Here is a 17,143-nt window from a genome sequence, read left to right as displayed (position 1 = left end):
GAATTTGAAGAGACAGAACTGCTCCAGAAGTGGTAATTTATTGAAGCATCATGAGCCATCAGCCTGTTTGTGTAAATGCATGTGAACACATATGTCTCAATGCTATTCTGTTGCATCTGCCACTCCTCCCTGTCCCGATTCTCTCACCCAACGCTCTTCTGAACACTTGAAGTGAGTGCAGTATATGCAGTCTATCAGCGTCGTTAAACTGTTCCGCATGTGCGGCTACAGAGCAGTTAATCCTCCAGCAGCGTGAATCTGTCATGTGTCAGAATGTGTTGTCATAAGCAGATATATCTTCTGCACTGACAATTTTTTTTTCTTTTCTTTTTCACAGAGGAACACCAGGCGGAGCATTTACAAAATGTCTGTTATTAGGAGATCATTGAAAATCTGACATACAAGTGTGCAGTTGTACACAATCAATATGTCATTCATTTGTGATAATGATGTTGGATGACTGGTTTTATACAATCAGCATTGAAATATTCAGATTACAGCTTATGCATGACTGTAGATGGACACAGGTTTGATAATGATCTTGAAATATGATGGAATATTGTACATCTCTGGACACATTATGTCCCCTCCCGCCCCAAAAAAACCCCGAGGAAAATAACATTTCTATTAAAAAAAAATTGAATAAAAACAAATATTTAATAAATATATAATGTTTAAAGGACAATTTCATTTATGTCACACATTCAAAAGCATTTTGTTTGCTCAATATTGTAAAAATCCACTCAGCGAAATAGAATTGACCGCTTGCTAAGCCCCTAGTACTGCTGCTATGCCTGTCAAGCCTTCTCTTCTCACACAGCGTTATGAAACCACCGGGGAAAATTTACCAATCAAAATGAATAGTCATTTTTCATAGTCATTAATCAACAGGTCCTAGATTTCAGATAGACGCAGGTTAAACAAAAGAATCTTCTCATTACTGTTGATTTTTCCCGCTGAACTGACAACTAAAGCTGGCCGATTGTATCACCTGTAGCTAATAAAGCTGCAAAATGAAACATTTGCTCCGATAATCTGCATCCTCACCAGTTTATAAGAGAACATGGAAATAAAGAACCAGTATTGTTCTTGTGTTGCAGTGTGGAGCAAGTCAGTAGTCTTAGCTATACGAGTATAGCTAGCTCCTAAGTATGATGACAGCTTCATACATTTTTATTTTGTTTGTTTCTCATTTATTTCTGCTTAGCTTACACATGGACAAGTAAGACAGAGGTTACGTTTATGCTTTATTGTTTGTATGTTGGAAAATGATGTTTCACTTTTAACATTACAAGAGAAAAAAGGGTTTTACCAGGACAGACAGGTGCGTTTGTGTAATGCTGTCTCTGGTCGTGAGTTTTGCCGGATTGTAAACGTCCAAAAATCCAAAAGCACAACAAGAGCAGGACAGAGCTGCTAAAATTGCCCCAAACTCTGATATATTATCCATGCAGTGGGGACGTGTGAAAGGGGCTTTTGTTTAACGTAACCTGTAACCCAACAGAATGCAGTGAAACTATAATGAAATGCTCCTTGGCCTTGGACATAATGGTATAGGCAGTAAGCTATTGGGTTTATCCATGATTGCAGCTTACATTAGAGCAAACAAACACAGTTTAATCCAATTTATACACTTTTTCTCTTGTGTTTATGGTTTTGGATAAGCTAGATAAAAAGACAGAACCCTCTTACAGCTCCACGTGCAACATTTCAACACGTGGAGATAGCTTGACAGGCCTGCTGCACCTTTTCATGGTTGCTTAACTATGACTGGACAATTTCTGTTCAGGGGCGCTGTTTAACTAACGGTCAATTCCCAGCTGACACACGTTCCAATTATATTACATTTAGCTTTCCCCAGTTTCATGGCACACGACTTGTGTGTGAAGAACACAGAGCTGCTGTCTATTAATACCCAGGACCTTAATTGGGTATTGTTTTGTACACAAGTTGTCCTTTCCCGTAAGCAACATAAAAGTCCGTGAGGGACAGAGAGAGAGAGAGTGGAGTATATACTTCAGATAACGGTCACACACAGTCACAGGAGGAGAGAAAAGCAAGTGAAAGTTACCATCAGGGTCTTGATCGCTAAGGCAAAAAAACAGCACACATGATTATTTATCAGTCTTGCCTTAAGCGCTGTGCTCTTCAGTCTTAACCACCTACGCAGCTGTTTAAGTACAGCAGACAGTTGGTCAGGTTAATACCTCTGATCTTGATGAATGACACTGTTACTGGTCATTTACCACAGGTTATTTTTACCATATATTACAATGTAACATCTTGTAAAAAGCACACACGTGTAGATATATGAGTGCACAATCAGATAATTGGTTGAAGGACACATTTCAAAAACAAAAACAAACAAAAAAACATTAACTACAAGAGTGATTTAAATGGATGGTGAAAAGAAATATCCAAACATCCCAGTGCGGCGAGATCTGGTGTTTATTTTTCATCTGTTTATTTCTCATTAAATTAATTATAACGTAATCAACATCCCAAATCATTACGGAAATCAAAAGTCACTATGTAAATTATGCTTACTGCCGGCAAGATGTGTAGGCTGTACATTTTATATGACAATTACTGTCTGTTACTTTCTGACTTGTTCCTCTCGTCTTGGGTAATTTCATTTGGGTCGCTCATTTCTTGAGATGAAAAACGCCACAGGGACGCGAGTTAGAGAGAGACCTCTGATTGACAGTGTGATCAAAAAAAGCAGCCGAAAACCTTTAAGCTCGGCTGATCTTTCATTTGTTCTGCTACTCAACTGCTTATCATGCTGTTTCCCTGCTAATAGCATTTTGCATTTGATTACTTTACCTGACGCAGCAGAGAGCAGATGAGGAGCAGTCGAGGAAATATGTTTAATAAGATTAACAAATCATTAAATTATTAGCCTTAATACTCCTCAAGAGGCAGAGCAGAACGTGGAAAGTCATGCTGCTGCTCAGCCTCCTTTGCTAATTGAGGTCATTGAAAGTCAGGTAGGTCAGAAGCTCACTAATCAATACTGCTGCACTCCTTTATTTCCACCGAGAAATATTTCCATTTTCATTACTCTGGGTCTAGGATGCTCTGCAATAGATTTGTCGCCTTTGCTTCTTTACCAGACCCAGTTCCCTCCCACACAGCTTTGTGTTTCATCTGAGTGGCCCACTGATTCTGTGCAGCAGACATACAGGAGCTTGGACACAGAGCCTCACAGTGTGCACAGCTCAGTGGTGGCGGGGGTGGTTCTAGGGGCAAGGCAGCACAGGCTCGGAGGGGAGGGGAGCCATTATGCCCGGGCGGTACTTGGCTGGCCGCGGACCTTCCAGCGCCCGAGTTGGGGGCTCCATGCCCACGTTGAGGTGCAGCGACAGGTGGGCATGGCAGTAATCCAGAACCGACTGCTCATACCTGTACAACGTCAGAGCACTCAGCTGCCTCGGTACCTGGACAGAAACAGAAAGCAGAAAAGAGAAAGGAGAGAAAAAGAGAGCCACGCGTAAGCTTTCTAAATCAGCCAAAAAAAGCCTCTGTTTCAACACTTTGCTCTTAGAATATTTGGAATTGGCTTAGTTTACTTCATGCGGTTGTGGCACAGCATCATCATTAATGCAGCCTAGGCAGCTGATACAGTGCGCGCCCCAAGACCTGAAAATCTGTGGTGCTCAAAGACCCAGTTTCAGCTGGAGTGATTTATATGCAAGATGAAAGCCTGAAGCAAGAGTGCACACATATTTTTTGCCCTCTTTTAAATGGAGTCAAGGTTCCATTTAGAAGAGAGTGCTTATTACATTACAAGCACTCTGCTGATTCAAAGACCCTCTTAGTTTTACGTGTTACTGTGGTCTGAATTATGTCAATTAAATGGAATAAAGCTGCATCATGGCCTGTGCAATATTGATATTAATACCGTAATTTCTATTAAGGCTTTCACACAAAATATGAATGCACTCCCATTCTGCATTTTGAAATGCACAAAGCAACACAATGCAGTGTATAGAAAGATGGCGGGTAATGCAGAGCACATGCAGCACTTGATTTCACATGGAGACATACACTGACGTTGAAAAGTTTGGAATCACCCGTTATATTGATGTTTTTCATCTTTATACTTTATACTAATATTGTTGTTTCCTTTGGCTCCCTTTGACCCTTTGATTTTGAATTTGTTTGCAGATTATTATTGAACCATAACAGTGTTTGCAATAGGGCTCTGTCAATGTTCAGCTGATATTCACTGATCCAATTCCAATAGTGCTAACCCTAGACTAACCTTCCATTTTCATTGTGAAGTTTTAAGAATAGCTGTACTAAGCAACATGCCAGTTAATTCCAGCTTGTTATAGACATTACTGTGCACTTGACACTGAAACAGGAATGTGATCCCATTTAAATCTGCACTAATTTTGATGGTAAGCTTGCAGTTTCTTTCACCAATGACTGGTGATTTATTCTATTCTTATTCAACTGTTGTCTCTTTCTGCCCTTTCAGTTTTCAGTCTGATTGAACCATGAACAGTGTTTTCCATCTACAGACCAAACAAACAAAATAACATCTATTTGTTCAGAGGACTTTTTACAATCTAAAAGCATGAAATACATTGATCAAAAATAAAGAGCAGTCCTCTCAGCCATCTAACTGGCCCCAATCCAGCTTTTGTGGCAACACTTTTGAATAGCAGTATATTACATTTTTTTTTTTAAAGATGCTAAATTCCAAGTACAGTGCATATCTATGATTGAGGGATTTTCTCCACACGGCTCTCAACGATGCAAACAACAGTAACAGTGCCGACAGAGCTGACCGTGTTAACCTGGAGGGAATTTCCACTACAATGATGTCGAGCGTTATAAGCGGTAACCGTCGAATGCATACAGTGCAGAGCAGCGGCCATGAGCTAGCCAGTGGGACATTCTCACAGAGACTCACATGCACGCCTGACCTGCGTCTGTAAACAAAGCATAGAGACGCTCGGACTTCAACACACAGAGAGAGAGAGAGACTTCATTCTCTGCTCAGGTAGACATTACTCCAATATATCAAAGTAAATTGTTGTTTTCTGATATATAATTACTCTGAATTTCAAATTACCTTTAATAACAGTCTCATTCTAAGCAATTAAGCATTCCCTTTTTCAAACACTGCATATTCAACTTCACTATGTGCAGCGTAATAAATGAACATACTGTTACAACTAATGTTGGTTATTGTTCGTTAAACCATTTGTTCTAAATTCTACTGTAAAATCCCACAAGCTGCAGTATGCCTAAGAAATCACTGTAATATGAGTTGTGGGCATAAAACCTACTGTAAAATACGTTAGATTGGATTACTTTATTGAGTCATGAAGCTGATTTGATGCAGAAACGGCTCTTGGATTTAAGTTTTCTCTGTATCTGGTTCGGTCAAGTTTCACAGCCATGAGACTATTCCGACGCTTGAATTTAAGATCATAGCTTTCCAAAGGTTATGTTTTCCTTTCATGAAATCATCTGGCTCCGTTTGCTCTCCGCTTTAATAAGAAGATTAGTTGAACACACTCTATTGTCTAATTCAACAGCTGAACTTTGCACACTACTTCAGAGGCCTTAATAAAAAATGCATGAACAACAATGCTCAGAATACAAAATGAGCTGGAAGGGGGTCTGAATCTGGGAGGTCTCGGTAAAAATTGTCAAGGGGAAAGACTTGTTTACTCCAATTATTGAAATAGAGTCAAACATCTAAGTGCAGTCAATATAAATTTGGTCGGTTGGCTGGTTGAACCAATAGCCCTCTCTCTCTGTGTGTACAGCAGTAGTTGGCAGAGCACTTACAACCTTTGTCTCTTCAACATCTCTTGCCTCCTCTGTTTGACTTTTACATTGTTAGTTTATCCCGGCTAAAAACCAAAGGTGCCATAAAATAAACTGAGCTGCAGTTACTGAGACAATGAAAGACTTTTTTGGCTTCCATCTGCAGATCTCAATCCATCCCTTCAATACATAAATACATCTTTGAAAAGATATATAGGTCTCCTCACTATAAACAGTATGGACAGTCCAGACAGCATAAAAAGACTTAAAATAGAAAGCGTACGACCTCCTAAACAGTTACAAGAAATCACATAGCCTTTGTTTTGGACCAAAATAGCATTTTGGGTTTTTTGACGGATTTGTGTCATTCATAATAATCAGAATAGCAAAAGAAAGCAATGCAAAGGTTTAACTGTGACTGCCCGTTTGTTGTGTCAGGTTATTTCTGCTGCTCAGACATATATTCTGCTACGCATCACTGTGCAGATTGATTTAAACCTTCTCAAAGAAGCTGACACAAGTAGCTCTTCCTTGTTTTTTTAAACATTATCTTCAGTCTGCGGCAGATGCATCAAAGTCAAGGTTTTTGTCTCAGTATGCAATGTGCTGTTTGGAATTGGACCTTTTTAAACTCAAAGAAATGAAACATACTTTATGTGTGTGATATACGTTTACCGTAACATTCACAAATCACACGGCAGACATTTCAAATGCTGCCAATGTCAAACTCATTTTTCCTCTCGCCCAGGAGGTATAGTGTGATGCAACACGTGTGGTAACGCCTCGGCCTGGACTTTGTGCTGTCAAAGTTGTGACATCTCTCAGCAAGAAGTGGAGTTACTGAATCCCATTTCCAAAATAACGTGCATGCACATTTTTTGGTTTGTCTATCCAATCAAAACTCACATTGACATGTAGAGATACACACATACACACAAATACACCATAATATCCCCCCCCCCTGGCAAGTTTTATTAAAATACCACACTGTGTCACGACCCTGTTCTGTTTTCTTTTGCCTCCCCCTCAACACTTTAGTCAGTTGCTGCCTTTTCCAGCACTTTGCTTGAACTGTCACCTACTGTAGCTTACATAATGTGCACTCTTACTCTGAAGTTCACTAAGTTGCAGTCACGTTTGTTGTTAACAGAAGCCTCCCACCATGAAATAAAATATTATTTTATTTTTTAAATAAAATATATTTTAATTTCATGGGGCCTTTAATGTTTAATAAGGTCTTCTTCAGTAGTTCTTCATTGACAGCTGAGGGTGGTGTATCTGGAACTTTTCTCTCTTAAATGTTGAAACATTTCAGCCCATATGACAAATGCTCCAGATCAGCCATCTAAAGCCACACTTCACAAAAACTTAACAATTCATTGTGTGAATTCATTACAGTGGCTTTTTACTGACACTAAAAAGAGACAGAAACATCACTGGATTTGTAACTCTTCAACACTCGTCATTGCAAACGAGTTTCAATGAAAAAGTGAGTGAAGCAGTGGGATGTGAAATAGCACGAGGCGGAACCTGGGATTTCACACTTACAGTGGGAATCGTTCAAATGACATTTCCCTAAACGTGCTCTGCTCTGTGGTACATTTTGGCGCACGCTCCCATATTCTATTTAACGAGACAAAACAGGCTTTCAGAACGAAAAAACAATGCAGCGGGCTGCAAAGGTCGAGGTGAGACAATGAAGACGTCCAGGAAGTCCAGTTTGATTAACACCTGTGAATTTGAAGGCCATCCATGCAAAATGAGGAGTAACTTTTCGTAGCATATCATGTCATCAGTTCTTTAGGTATTTGGCTGTAAACATATTGGACAAATAAGAGTTTTGACCTGATATTGGGGTCAAAACAAAAGTTCGAGGATAACTAAAGTGATAACAATTCATATTGAGGGGAACGTTGAATGTGTTCCAAATTTCATGGACATACATAGAATGTTAGTAAAGACATTTCACTAAAAATCCCAAATGTGGAGCTCATGTAGAGTCAGGGGATCACAAAAGTCAGTAGAACTCACCCATGAATATCTGTACCTAATTTCCTTGAAATCTAGATCAACAAAGAAACAGAGCCATGAACAGAGCCATGAACAGAGCCAGGCTACGTGGCTACAACAGGTTACAAAGTGTCTAAAATGATGAGTGCTGAAGCATCACAGATACGGTTGACTAATCTGCCTGTTTGTATATTCGGGGTATAGCAAGTTGGTCTAATTATTAAAACAAAACAGCTGTCAGGCAACCAAAAGGTCACATTTTCGATTTTAACAACATCATTGTTGTCTTTCAATTAGCTAGTCATTAGGACCTCTCCAGTGTTTTTGTGAACGATTTCAAGCAGCTTTTCTGTATTCTCTCTGGATAAAAGCATCCACCAATTACTCAAATACAAAATATAAATGATCAAACCAAAGTCAATTAACTTAATGCCAGCTCTCTTCATTAGTATGATCAAGTCTCAATGCAGTTAAGAGTCATTAAATTGGAATTAATGTTGTTTAAAATGGTGGCAGTGAATCTTACAGGTCAACAAAACACTGCGTTATAAACATTGTTTGATTCACACTGGGCAGATGCAGCCTCTTCTTGCCATCTCTCCATCAGTGAGATAACGTTTAAATATTTGCATTTCCAAGGCAGTAAAAAAAGGCTCAGTTTCAGGTCTTAGCACAGAAGAAAGAATAAAAGCCTTTTTGGCTAACTGAGCTGAGTGAGCATTCAGGTTTAATCAGGGATATTGAGGAAATGTTGGCTGTTATGGTTGGAGCTCTTAGAGAGGTGACTCATTGGCTAGCATAGCTTGGACATCTGCCAACAGAGCCGCTTAGGGCTGAACACTGCATACAATCGTATTTTGCCCGAGGCATGATCAGCATCTCTCCTCAACTTTAATGGCTCAGGAAGTCCTTTGCAATCTAGTTGTGTGACACACAAGCGGATAAATATAAAATGAATTCAAATCTCTTGATTACAATAGCTATCCAAGAATAGCCTTGTTTCCTCTTGACAAGTGTAAGTCGTTATTCAGTGAGTCACTGGCGACTGGCCAAGGCAATAAAGTGGGCATCTGGCATCAGCCCGATCTTGTCCTCACTTTATGTTAACTGTTTAAACTATAGCTCAACCTGTTTACCCTGAGGTGAATTTAAAGAGAACACAATACAATGAGTGTCCCGTAAAAAGGCTGCTACCTGTGGGAACTACACCTCTATTTCAGGTACATTATTGTGTGTATATTGTGTAATATTTTGATATATGAGGTTAATACCTCCCATTTTTTGTTGCATCTTCCTTTCAGCTAGAATGACTCGTATAACCCTGGAAACCTCTAGAGTTTAAAGTGTTGAAATTCAATTATCTTCTCAATTGGTCTGGGAATTGGTTTAGGCTTCAAATGGTAACAACTATTAGTATAAACAATAGTGCTCTTTTTCCTTTTCCTTATTTTATTAAAGTTTAGTTTAGTTATGTGGGTGTTGATAACACAACACTATAAATAAATGAGGAAGAATGTGATTGTCAGACAAAATAAAAATGATAAAATATAAATAAGAATAACATAAAACATCGGGGGAATTTGGGAAGCTGGGAAAAATAAATTCCAGTAGGCCTGATGCAGAGACAGAAATCACAGGAGATGTGAGGGTGGGTTTCATACAATTTTAGCCTCAGCAAAACATAAGCACTGAAATCCTCACCCCAGGCAGCATGACAAATTATTCACTACCAGTTCTAGTGGCCATTTCTGCCCAACACTGCAGTGTGTGGTTTAAACCTTCTGGTGTAGCACACACCAAGTCGTTTTGTAATGATAACATGAGCCATTCTTATGTATGCTGTTGATAAAAAATGCACAAGGTACACAATGCAAAAAAAAGATTTAGTGAATGGTTGACATTTTGAAAAATATGCCTATTTGCTTTTTTTGCAGAGCACTAGATGAGAAGATACCTCTTGTCTGTGCAATAAATATGAAGTTCAATATAAAGCAATGCTGTCCAGCTGCTGCTGGCTATCTATAGCTTCATATTTAGCTTATCACAGAGAATGTAAACACTTTGGGTTTTGAACAGATATAAAAAAACATATATAATATGTTAATTGGTTAGCTGGTATAGGTGGATTTTGTTACCTTTGGATAAAGTCAGGTTCAATGTTTCACCCAGGTTCTAATGCTAAGCTAAGCTTGCTGGCGGCTGGCAGAAAAAAATCTGTTGCATAAAACTGTCTCTGACAAATTCTGTGTTTTACAACAAAAGGTACAATTCTTCAATAAAGCACTCCGCTGGCACACCCTAATGCACTTTACTGCACATGTTTAATCTGGTGACAAATCACACAACAATTAATTCAAATTCCTGAGCTATTAACTTTGGATTAATAATGAAAACATTCACATAGGTGGTCCCCTTTGCACATCTCTGAATGTAGGTCAAGCTGCAGCTAAATGATTCACAATTAGGTGATAGGCAGCTGCACCATGCCAGCATGGCTCAGACTGGCACGGGAGGCATGAGCTCTCATTGGCATATTAACAACATCCTCCGCCAGAGCCGTGCTGCTGCTCTCTGTCAGCTGGATAATTCACTCAGTGGTCAACGCTGAGGCGAGAGAGCACAAACAAGCCTCTATTATCATCGCTGTCTATTAAGCTACACACACATGGATGCTGAATGGCATGCTAATGGCCACAAGATCTTCTTCCCTGATTGTTGCTTAGCATGGATGACTTAAAAAAAAAGATTTCAGAGTGAGTGACACAGACCTTGAGCTCATTGTAAATAAACTAATTTAAGTGGAGCATACTGTACTTTAGGGTAAATATATATATATATATATATATATTTTACTTAGCAATACTGCAGTGTAAAAATACTCGGTTACAAGCAAAAGTCCTGCATTCGAAATATTACGCAAGTAAAAGTATAAAAGTATCAAGATCTACTTACAGCACAAAAAGTATTTAAGTATTAATTTTGCAGAATGGCCCATTTCATAATCATATCCATCAATTTGGATTGTAACAACACATTAATATATATATATATATACATTCATTCATGTATTGCTGGGTAGCTTACATATAATAATCCATAATAATGTTGAACTATATTTTTGTATTATCAATATTAATCTGCAAAGTAACTCGTTACTAAAGCTGTCATATAAATGTAGTGGAGTAGAAGTAATCATTTTTTAAATGGAAATACTAAAGTAATGTTCTGTAAAAAATGTACTTAGTTACATTCCACCAACTGTTGTGTATTGTATATGTTATTATGAATGTTACACATATGCATAACAAAGCCAGGATGAATTTGTACTCATCTAGCAATCAGGAGAGAAATTACTGACACCCGTCTGAACGGCAACTGAAAGTTGTACATTATAATACTGCATGTGTTAGCATTCCAGAAAGATCATCTTATGCTGACTTTAATATTCACCATGTAATTACATTTCTATTTGAAAAGCGCTTAGCATTTGTCAAAATAACCATAATCCTTCAGATGTGGGGATTTATCTTCTCCTAATGCTGCTCATTCCATTTTCTGCTCATCAATGTTGGCAACACAGGCTGAGATTTACTGTTATTTACTGGATGGACAATTTATGAGTCACTACAGAGTCTTTGCTGATGTCTGTAGGTATAAGTAACCTGAATATGGATGCCAATAAATATAGATGCATAAATGAATCCCTGTAAGAAGCGATGTGTGCTATGGTGGTTGCTTCATTCTCCCTCACTGACTGCTTTTCTCTCTCTTTACACTCCCACACACGTTCCTGAGTGCACACACACACACACACACACACACACACACACACACACACACACCCCCCCCACACACACAAGCATACAGTATGTCCTGATGCTGCTTGTCAAAACAACCATTAGTTGCATCAATCAGGAAACAAATTAAATTGTTGCATCAAAGGTTGTAGTTATTTACTTGGAACTGTATCATGGTGTATCTAGTTCCAGCTTCATAGCTATTTATGGAACAAACATCACATGCACAAGTTGGAGCTAAGCGCTGCTTTCATTCTGTTACATGCATTGTACTGAGGACTAAAAATTGCTGTCCTTGATGCAATTCCAATAACGTTTATGACAAGAAAGATAAATCCATAACATAGGCTTTTCATTCAGCCAGAAACCTTAAGTAATCCAATTTGATAGATACCAGATGCTCTACTGACATTTCCATTTTTTATATTTACAAAGGATCACATCACTACTTGTATGTGAAAGGTAAAATTGTTTTGGTTTTGCTCTCATAGCGTATTTTTCAATGAGAAGTGTACGCTATCTTATTGGACGATATCGATATTGGACTTACATTCATCAAGTGGCCAGAAACACGACTCCAAATGAATGATAATCTTGCTCCGTATCAGCTTGATGTATAATAAGCTTCAACCATATCAATTTAAAAGATGATAAAGTAAATGATGTGTTGCTAACCAAGTCAGTTATCATATATAAACAGTTATTCAGTTATGGCCTTAACCCCCTTATTCATTTTCAGGATGACGAAGAGATGGTCCGGCATGCAATGGGAGGAAAGCAGAAACAAGCGAACAGTCGCATATTATAGAAATACAACAAAGCTACTCAAAAATTAAATCAGATCACTAATAATAGACAACATATTACACAAAAGGTATTTCTTGGACTTATTTCCCTCACCAAAAGAAAAGCGGTTAGTCAAGAGAGACAAACACTGAAAGAAATTCAGTGCACCAAGGCCAAGCTATTTCATTCTCTAATGGATCTCTAGAGTTTATCAGCCTTGCTTTGCCCAGATGAGATACCGAGCTGATGTTGCAAATCACTGATAATTTAGTACTGTAAGTTCAAAAAGGAAACAAAGGACTAGACTGACAGTGTGTTTAATGGATATGGTAATAATACAATCACCTTGGTTCAGATTGAATGCTCATTGATTGTGCGGATGAGAAAAGTTGGGCTATGTTTCGTTTGATAGGAAGATGTTACGGATCTGTAGTTGGAGTCTCTCATTTGAAACTTCTTGAATCTGTGTGGATTTATTGAGGTTCTTCAGGACTTCCGAGATATGGTAATCTGCCAACAGTTTATTGAGATTGTCCAATTAAGTGATTGTATTAGTCAATAACAAGTCTGCAGAGTTCAGCATAACTAAACACTATGTGAAAGTGTGAAATTAAAGTTTGGAGTAGGGCTTCATTTGGGGATTACAGTTAAATTTAAAAACAGGGTTTGGGGTTCAGGATTAAAATGGAGTTGGGATAAACCTAAACTCAGCTTTGGGGGAGACATCAGTCTGACTCCAAAGAGGCTGCTGCTATAATCCTCCCGTTGGCTTTTTTTACTGTTGCTTTCTGTTTCATTCCACTCTTCTTTCCCGTCTCTGTTGCAGTTGTCGGTGAGACACAACAACATGAAGTAGTCAAACTAACAAGCTATCTGCTAATTAAGGAAAACTCTGACAAATGCCTGAATTGTGCACAAGGCAGGTAATTAGTCATGAGAAAGCTGTTCCTCGGTTACATCTCCCCTCCACTGCTATATTTAGAGAACGCGCAAAAAAGTTCTGCATCATGAAGATTTAGAAATTCAAATTACTCATGACATATTTTTACATATGCCAGAAAACAGTCTGTGATTGAGGAATCATTTTCTCGCCTGGCCAACTTTGTCAGTTATGGAAGCCAGAAAAATCCAAATTTGGGAAAATAGGGATAGGGTTGAGGAGGGAGATGATGAAACAGCAGTGAGATAGGCTAATATTCATGTCAATCAACAAACACCACCCCAAACATAACCTTAAACCAGTGTCAGCATTAGAGGATTAATTAACAGGGTTTTTTGGCCGCTTGGGGGCACCGCCAACAAGCTGTAAGCAGAAATTGACATAATACTTTCCACCAGCGCCTGAGGGAAATAACTGCCTCTTTAGCAGCTAAATGATCCATTATCTTCACTGGAGAGTTTCTAACTTTGTCTGTCTGCTGTTTGGTGCTGGGCGGGTAGCAAACTGTGGGAATATCAGAGCTTTTTTTTTGCCTGCTACGTCTAGAAACACCAATGAGTGCTATAACAGTGAACCAACGAAGTAAAGAAGGCAGTAAACCAAAACAATGAGCTGAAAGACATCATAAATCTGCATAGAACTGCAGAGTCGAGTGAGAATTATCTGTGGGTTCATCACTACATCTGCAAGATCATCTACATATGCAGAGTGCAAAAGTATAGAGCAGAGAGAAAGTTAGTCTTGCAGTAGTTCTCTAATGGCTTCAGCAAAGTGACACCATCAGACAACTACTTTTTGCAGAGCATTGGACAATAAACATATGGGGGACATATCATATATGTCCTAAAACGTGTCTGGAGGTGAAGCTGGCTTTCTTGAATCTAGAAAGTATCTAGATAGTAGGCTGTCTTTGATCCAGCCAGAACCTGTTTGGCTACTTCATGTATAGCTGAATAGTGTTGGTAATGAGGTTATCACTGCCACTTATTTTGCATTCATCCCTGATCAGTGGCGGGCCGTCAGGGCCTGCAAAGCCTTCTCTGCTGGCCTAAACACAATCACAAAGTTATAGCTATTTTATAATTTAATAATTTTTCTTAAATACACTACATGTATTATAATTTATAAAAATATTTTTCCCATTATCTTATTTTCCCATTGCACAGCTACTGTGCTCCTCAGTTGCTCTGCATCCAGTGCAGCTTGTTTTAAGTAGAGCTTTTATCCAATCAGATTTCACCTCTGTGTCTCTCGGTAAGATGAGAGGCCCGAAACTGCACAAGTGAATCCATGTGCAGTTTAAATGAATGAGGACGATATTGTTGAGTAGTGTTCAACCAATCAGATCTTTAGTTTGACATGTTGGGCGTATTCTTTGACGTGCCAGAGCCTGCTAGCTGGCCTACAGCTACGTCAGCATTAACACACAGCTTTTTTCAGGAGCAGCGCTGCAGTGGGGTGCAGGGTGCGCTGTGATTGGTCAGTGGACGAACACGTGACTAGTGTGAAACGAAACTTAACTTGCCAGCAGAGCTTAGTTGGAGGAGTAAGAGTTCAAATTGAAAGATATAGAAGAAATTATAACATTTTTAGGGTTTTGATTGGTGTAGTTTATTTATTTTTTTACCTAGCTTTGTTTTTTCACCATTCAACGGCTGAATAACGAGGAGAAACGGATTTAGTGGCAGAGTTACTGACAACGTCTTTCTCAAGAAAGACATTTCAGGAAAAGCTGGACATCGTAAGAAATGGTCAGTCAACGCCACAGCTGGCAGCCCTGACTCAGCAGGAAAAGGATTTGTATGAACGGTATTTCTTGCCGACAGCGTCGGAGAAGCGTTGCACATTTTATGGCTGGGTTTGGAGCTATGCTACGCTAACCTGAGGACACCATAGCATTTGAAAACTTTTGGAGAGACTCAAGAGGATCTACAACTCAACGAACATGTTCGCAGGGAAACAGCTCCACAACCGCGGCACGGCGTGCGGTCTGCGCCGTTTACATAGTAACGTTACTACTGTTCATTTGTCTATCGTGTCGTTTTTATGAATAGTATTTGAATGGCTCGGGCTCTTATGTGGTGGAATGCGTGGATCCGCTGCAGGTTTGCTGGATTGATGCGTCATAATGAGGTTATTAGGAGGTAATTCAACTGTAGTAGGACAGCACAGAAGGCCCAGGTATAAAATGCACGGCCCACCACTGTCCCTGATAGTCTCTAACAACTCAGAGCTGCATTAGTTCAGTGGTCGAAGCACAGCAAAAGATGCACACGTAGTAAAAAATAATCTATAGGCTACATTTTAGCATTTCAGGAGTTGACAGATTAAGTTTGTACACGGTGCTAAACCATTTCATATAAATGTCACAGTGGAGGACCCAAGATGCTGTTGTGCCATTGCTCCATCATCCACCATAGTACATGATTTTCACTCCTGTCCAGTTTCCATGGTGATAACTCTAAAGAATGGGCTGTATGTCTAACTGTTATTGCCGTGGAAGATTGTGTGTGTGTGTGTGTGTGTATCTGTGTATGCCTAATGATATTTGATGTGGTCTGTCATTATGTAAATATCCACTTCCGTTTCTGCTCTGATATTAAATCTTTAAAGTGACCACAAATCTCATAGAAACCGGCACAAATACACACACACACACACACACACACACACACACACACACACACACACACACACACACACACACACACACACACACACACACACACACACACACACACACACACACACACACACACACACACACACACACACACACACACACACACACACACACATGCATCATTGTCCTGCTCTTGATTTGGTCTCTCTCCTCATGATTGGTTGACTTACCTGCTAGGAATTACTGGAATGCCAAACATATGAGACAATGAAATGCAGAATTGGTTCATCCCTGTGTTTGTCTGCTTCCTTCTAAAGAGGACTAGAGGATGGCCATCTGTTTAAGTACAGTCTCAAACAGCCTCTGAACTTAAACAGACTTATCCAATATTGATGTGGCTGAAAATGTGAGGCGACAAGAGATGAACTGCAGCCAGCTGTTGGCCTTCGTGATATTTCCACAGAGGAACAATCTGCACTGAGAGGATCAGGTTGTTAAGAAACAAGGCCCGGCAAAGATTTATCTGCGGTAATGAGATGTGAATATTGCAGAAGGATAATATACTAGTAAAATGGTGTGAGGCCAGTGCTGTGATACAAATACATCCCCCCTGTCAAACAAAGGGGCTTATGTACTTTAACCTATTGAACCCTAAGCCTCTTTTTAGGGCTCTTCTCGAAAATTGTAACCCATACTGCTGTGTGGGTTATGCCGGGGGAAATGCAATGGCCCCGATGTTTGAAGCGTTTTCTGAGTTGTTGGCTCGCCAGCTGTAGCGTAAAATGCATGATATTGTGGCGGATCTTCTTAGTTAGTTAGTAGAATAGTTTATAATGGTGTTTGCAGTGTGTAAAATGGTTTACATGATTAAGTTAAGGAGACTTTTTTCGAAAAAAGAAAGAAATAATGTATTGTAGTAATAAGTGATGTAGTATATCAAGTGTTATTGAAAGTTACGTGGTATAATATATAAATAAATATTATTTTCTGACCTAAACAAAGTTGTTTTGTTACCTAATCATAAGAAATCGTTCACAACATTTACCATGTGGCATTGTGCGTTTCTGCAAGCGTGATACCAGGATGAAATGTATTTCTGAAACGTATTTTCGGTTAAAAAACATTGACATTTAACGGGTCCTGTGGTTTGCAGAAAAGCAAGAACAATGCCAACATTGTTGTGGTTGTGTAGCTAGT

General features: G+C 39.2%; 1 protein-coding gene across 1 annotated transcript in view; it reads right to left on the bottom strand.

Annotated features, from left to right (window-relative positions):
• Positions 1-3,242: 3,242 nt before the first annotated feature.
• The window catches only part of LOC306697956 (leucine-rich repeat transmembrane neuronal protein 4), a gene marked incomplete at both ends in the record, with an annotated part of 40,696 nt that continues 26,795 nt past the window's right edge, over positions 3,243-17,143 (bottom strand). Inside the window, one exon of the mRNA XM_079162067.1 lies at positions 3,243-3,440. Coding sequence (XP_079018193.1) covers positions 3,243-3,440 — 198 coding nt within the window. The remainder of the gene's footprint in view (positions 3,441-17,143) is intronic.

Source organism: Pholis gunnellus, assembly GCF_910591455.1.
Source record: "Pholis gunnellus genome assembly, chromosome: 6".
NCBI classification, from domain to species: domain Eukaryota; kingdom Metazoa; phylum Chordata; class Actinopteri; order Perciformes; family Pholidae; genus Pholis; species Pholis gunnellus.
The sequence above is the reverse complement of the archived record's forward strand: the minus strand, read 5'-3'. Positions and strand labels throughout refer to the sequence as shown.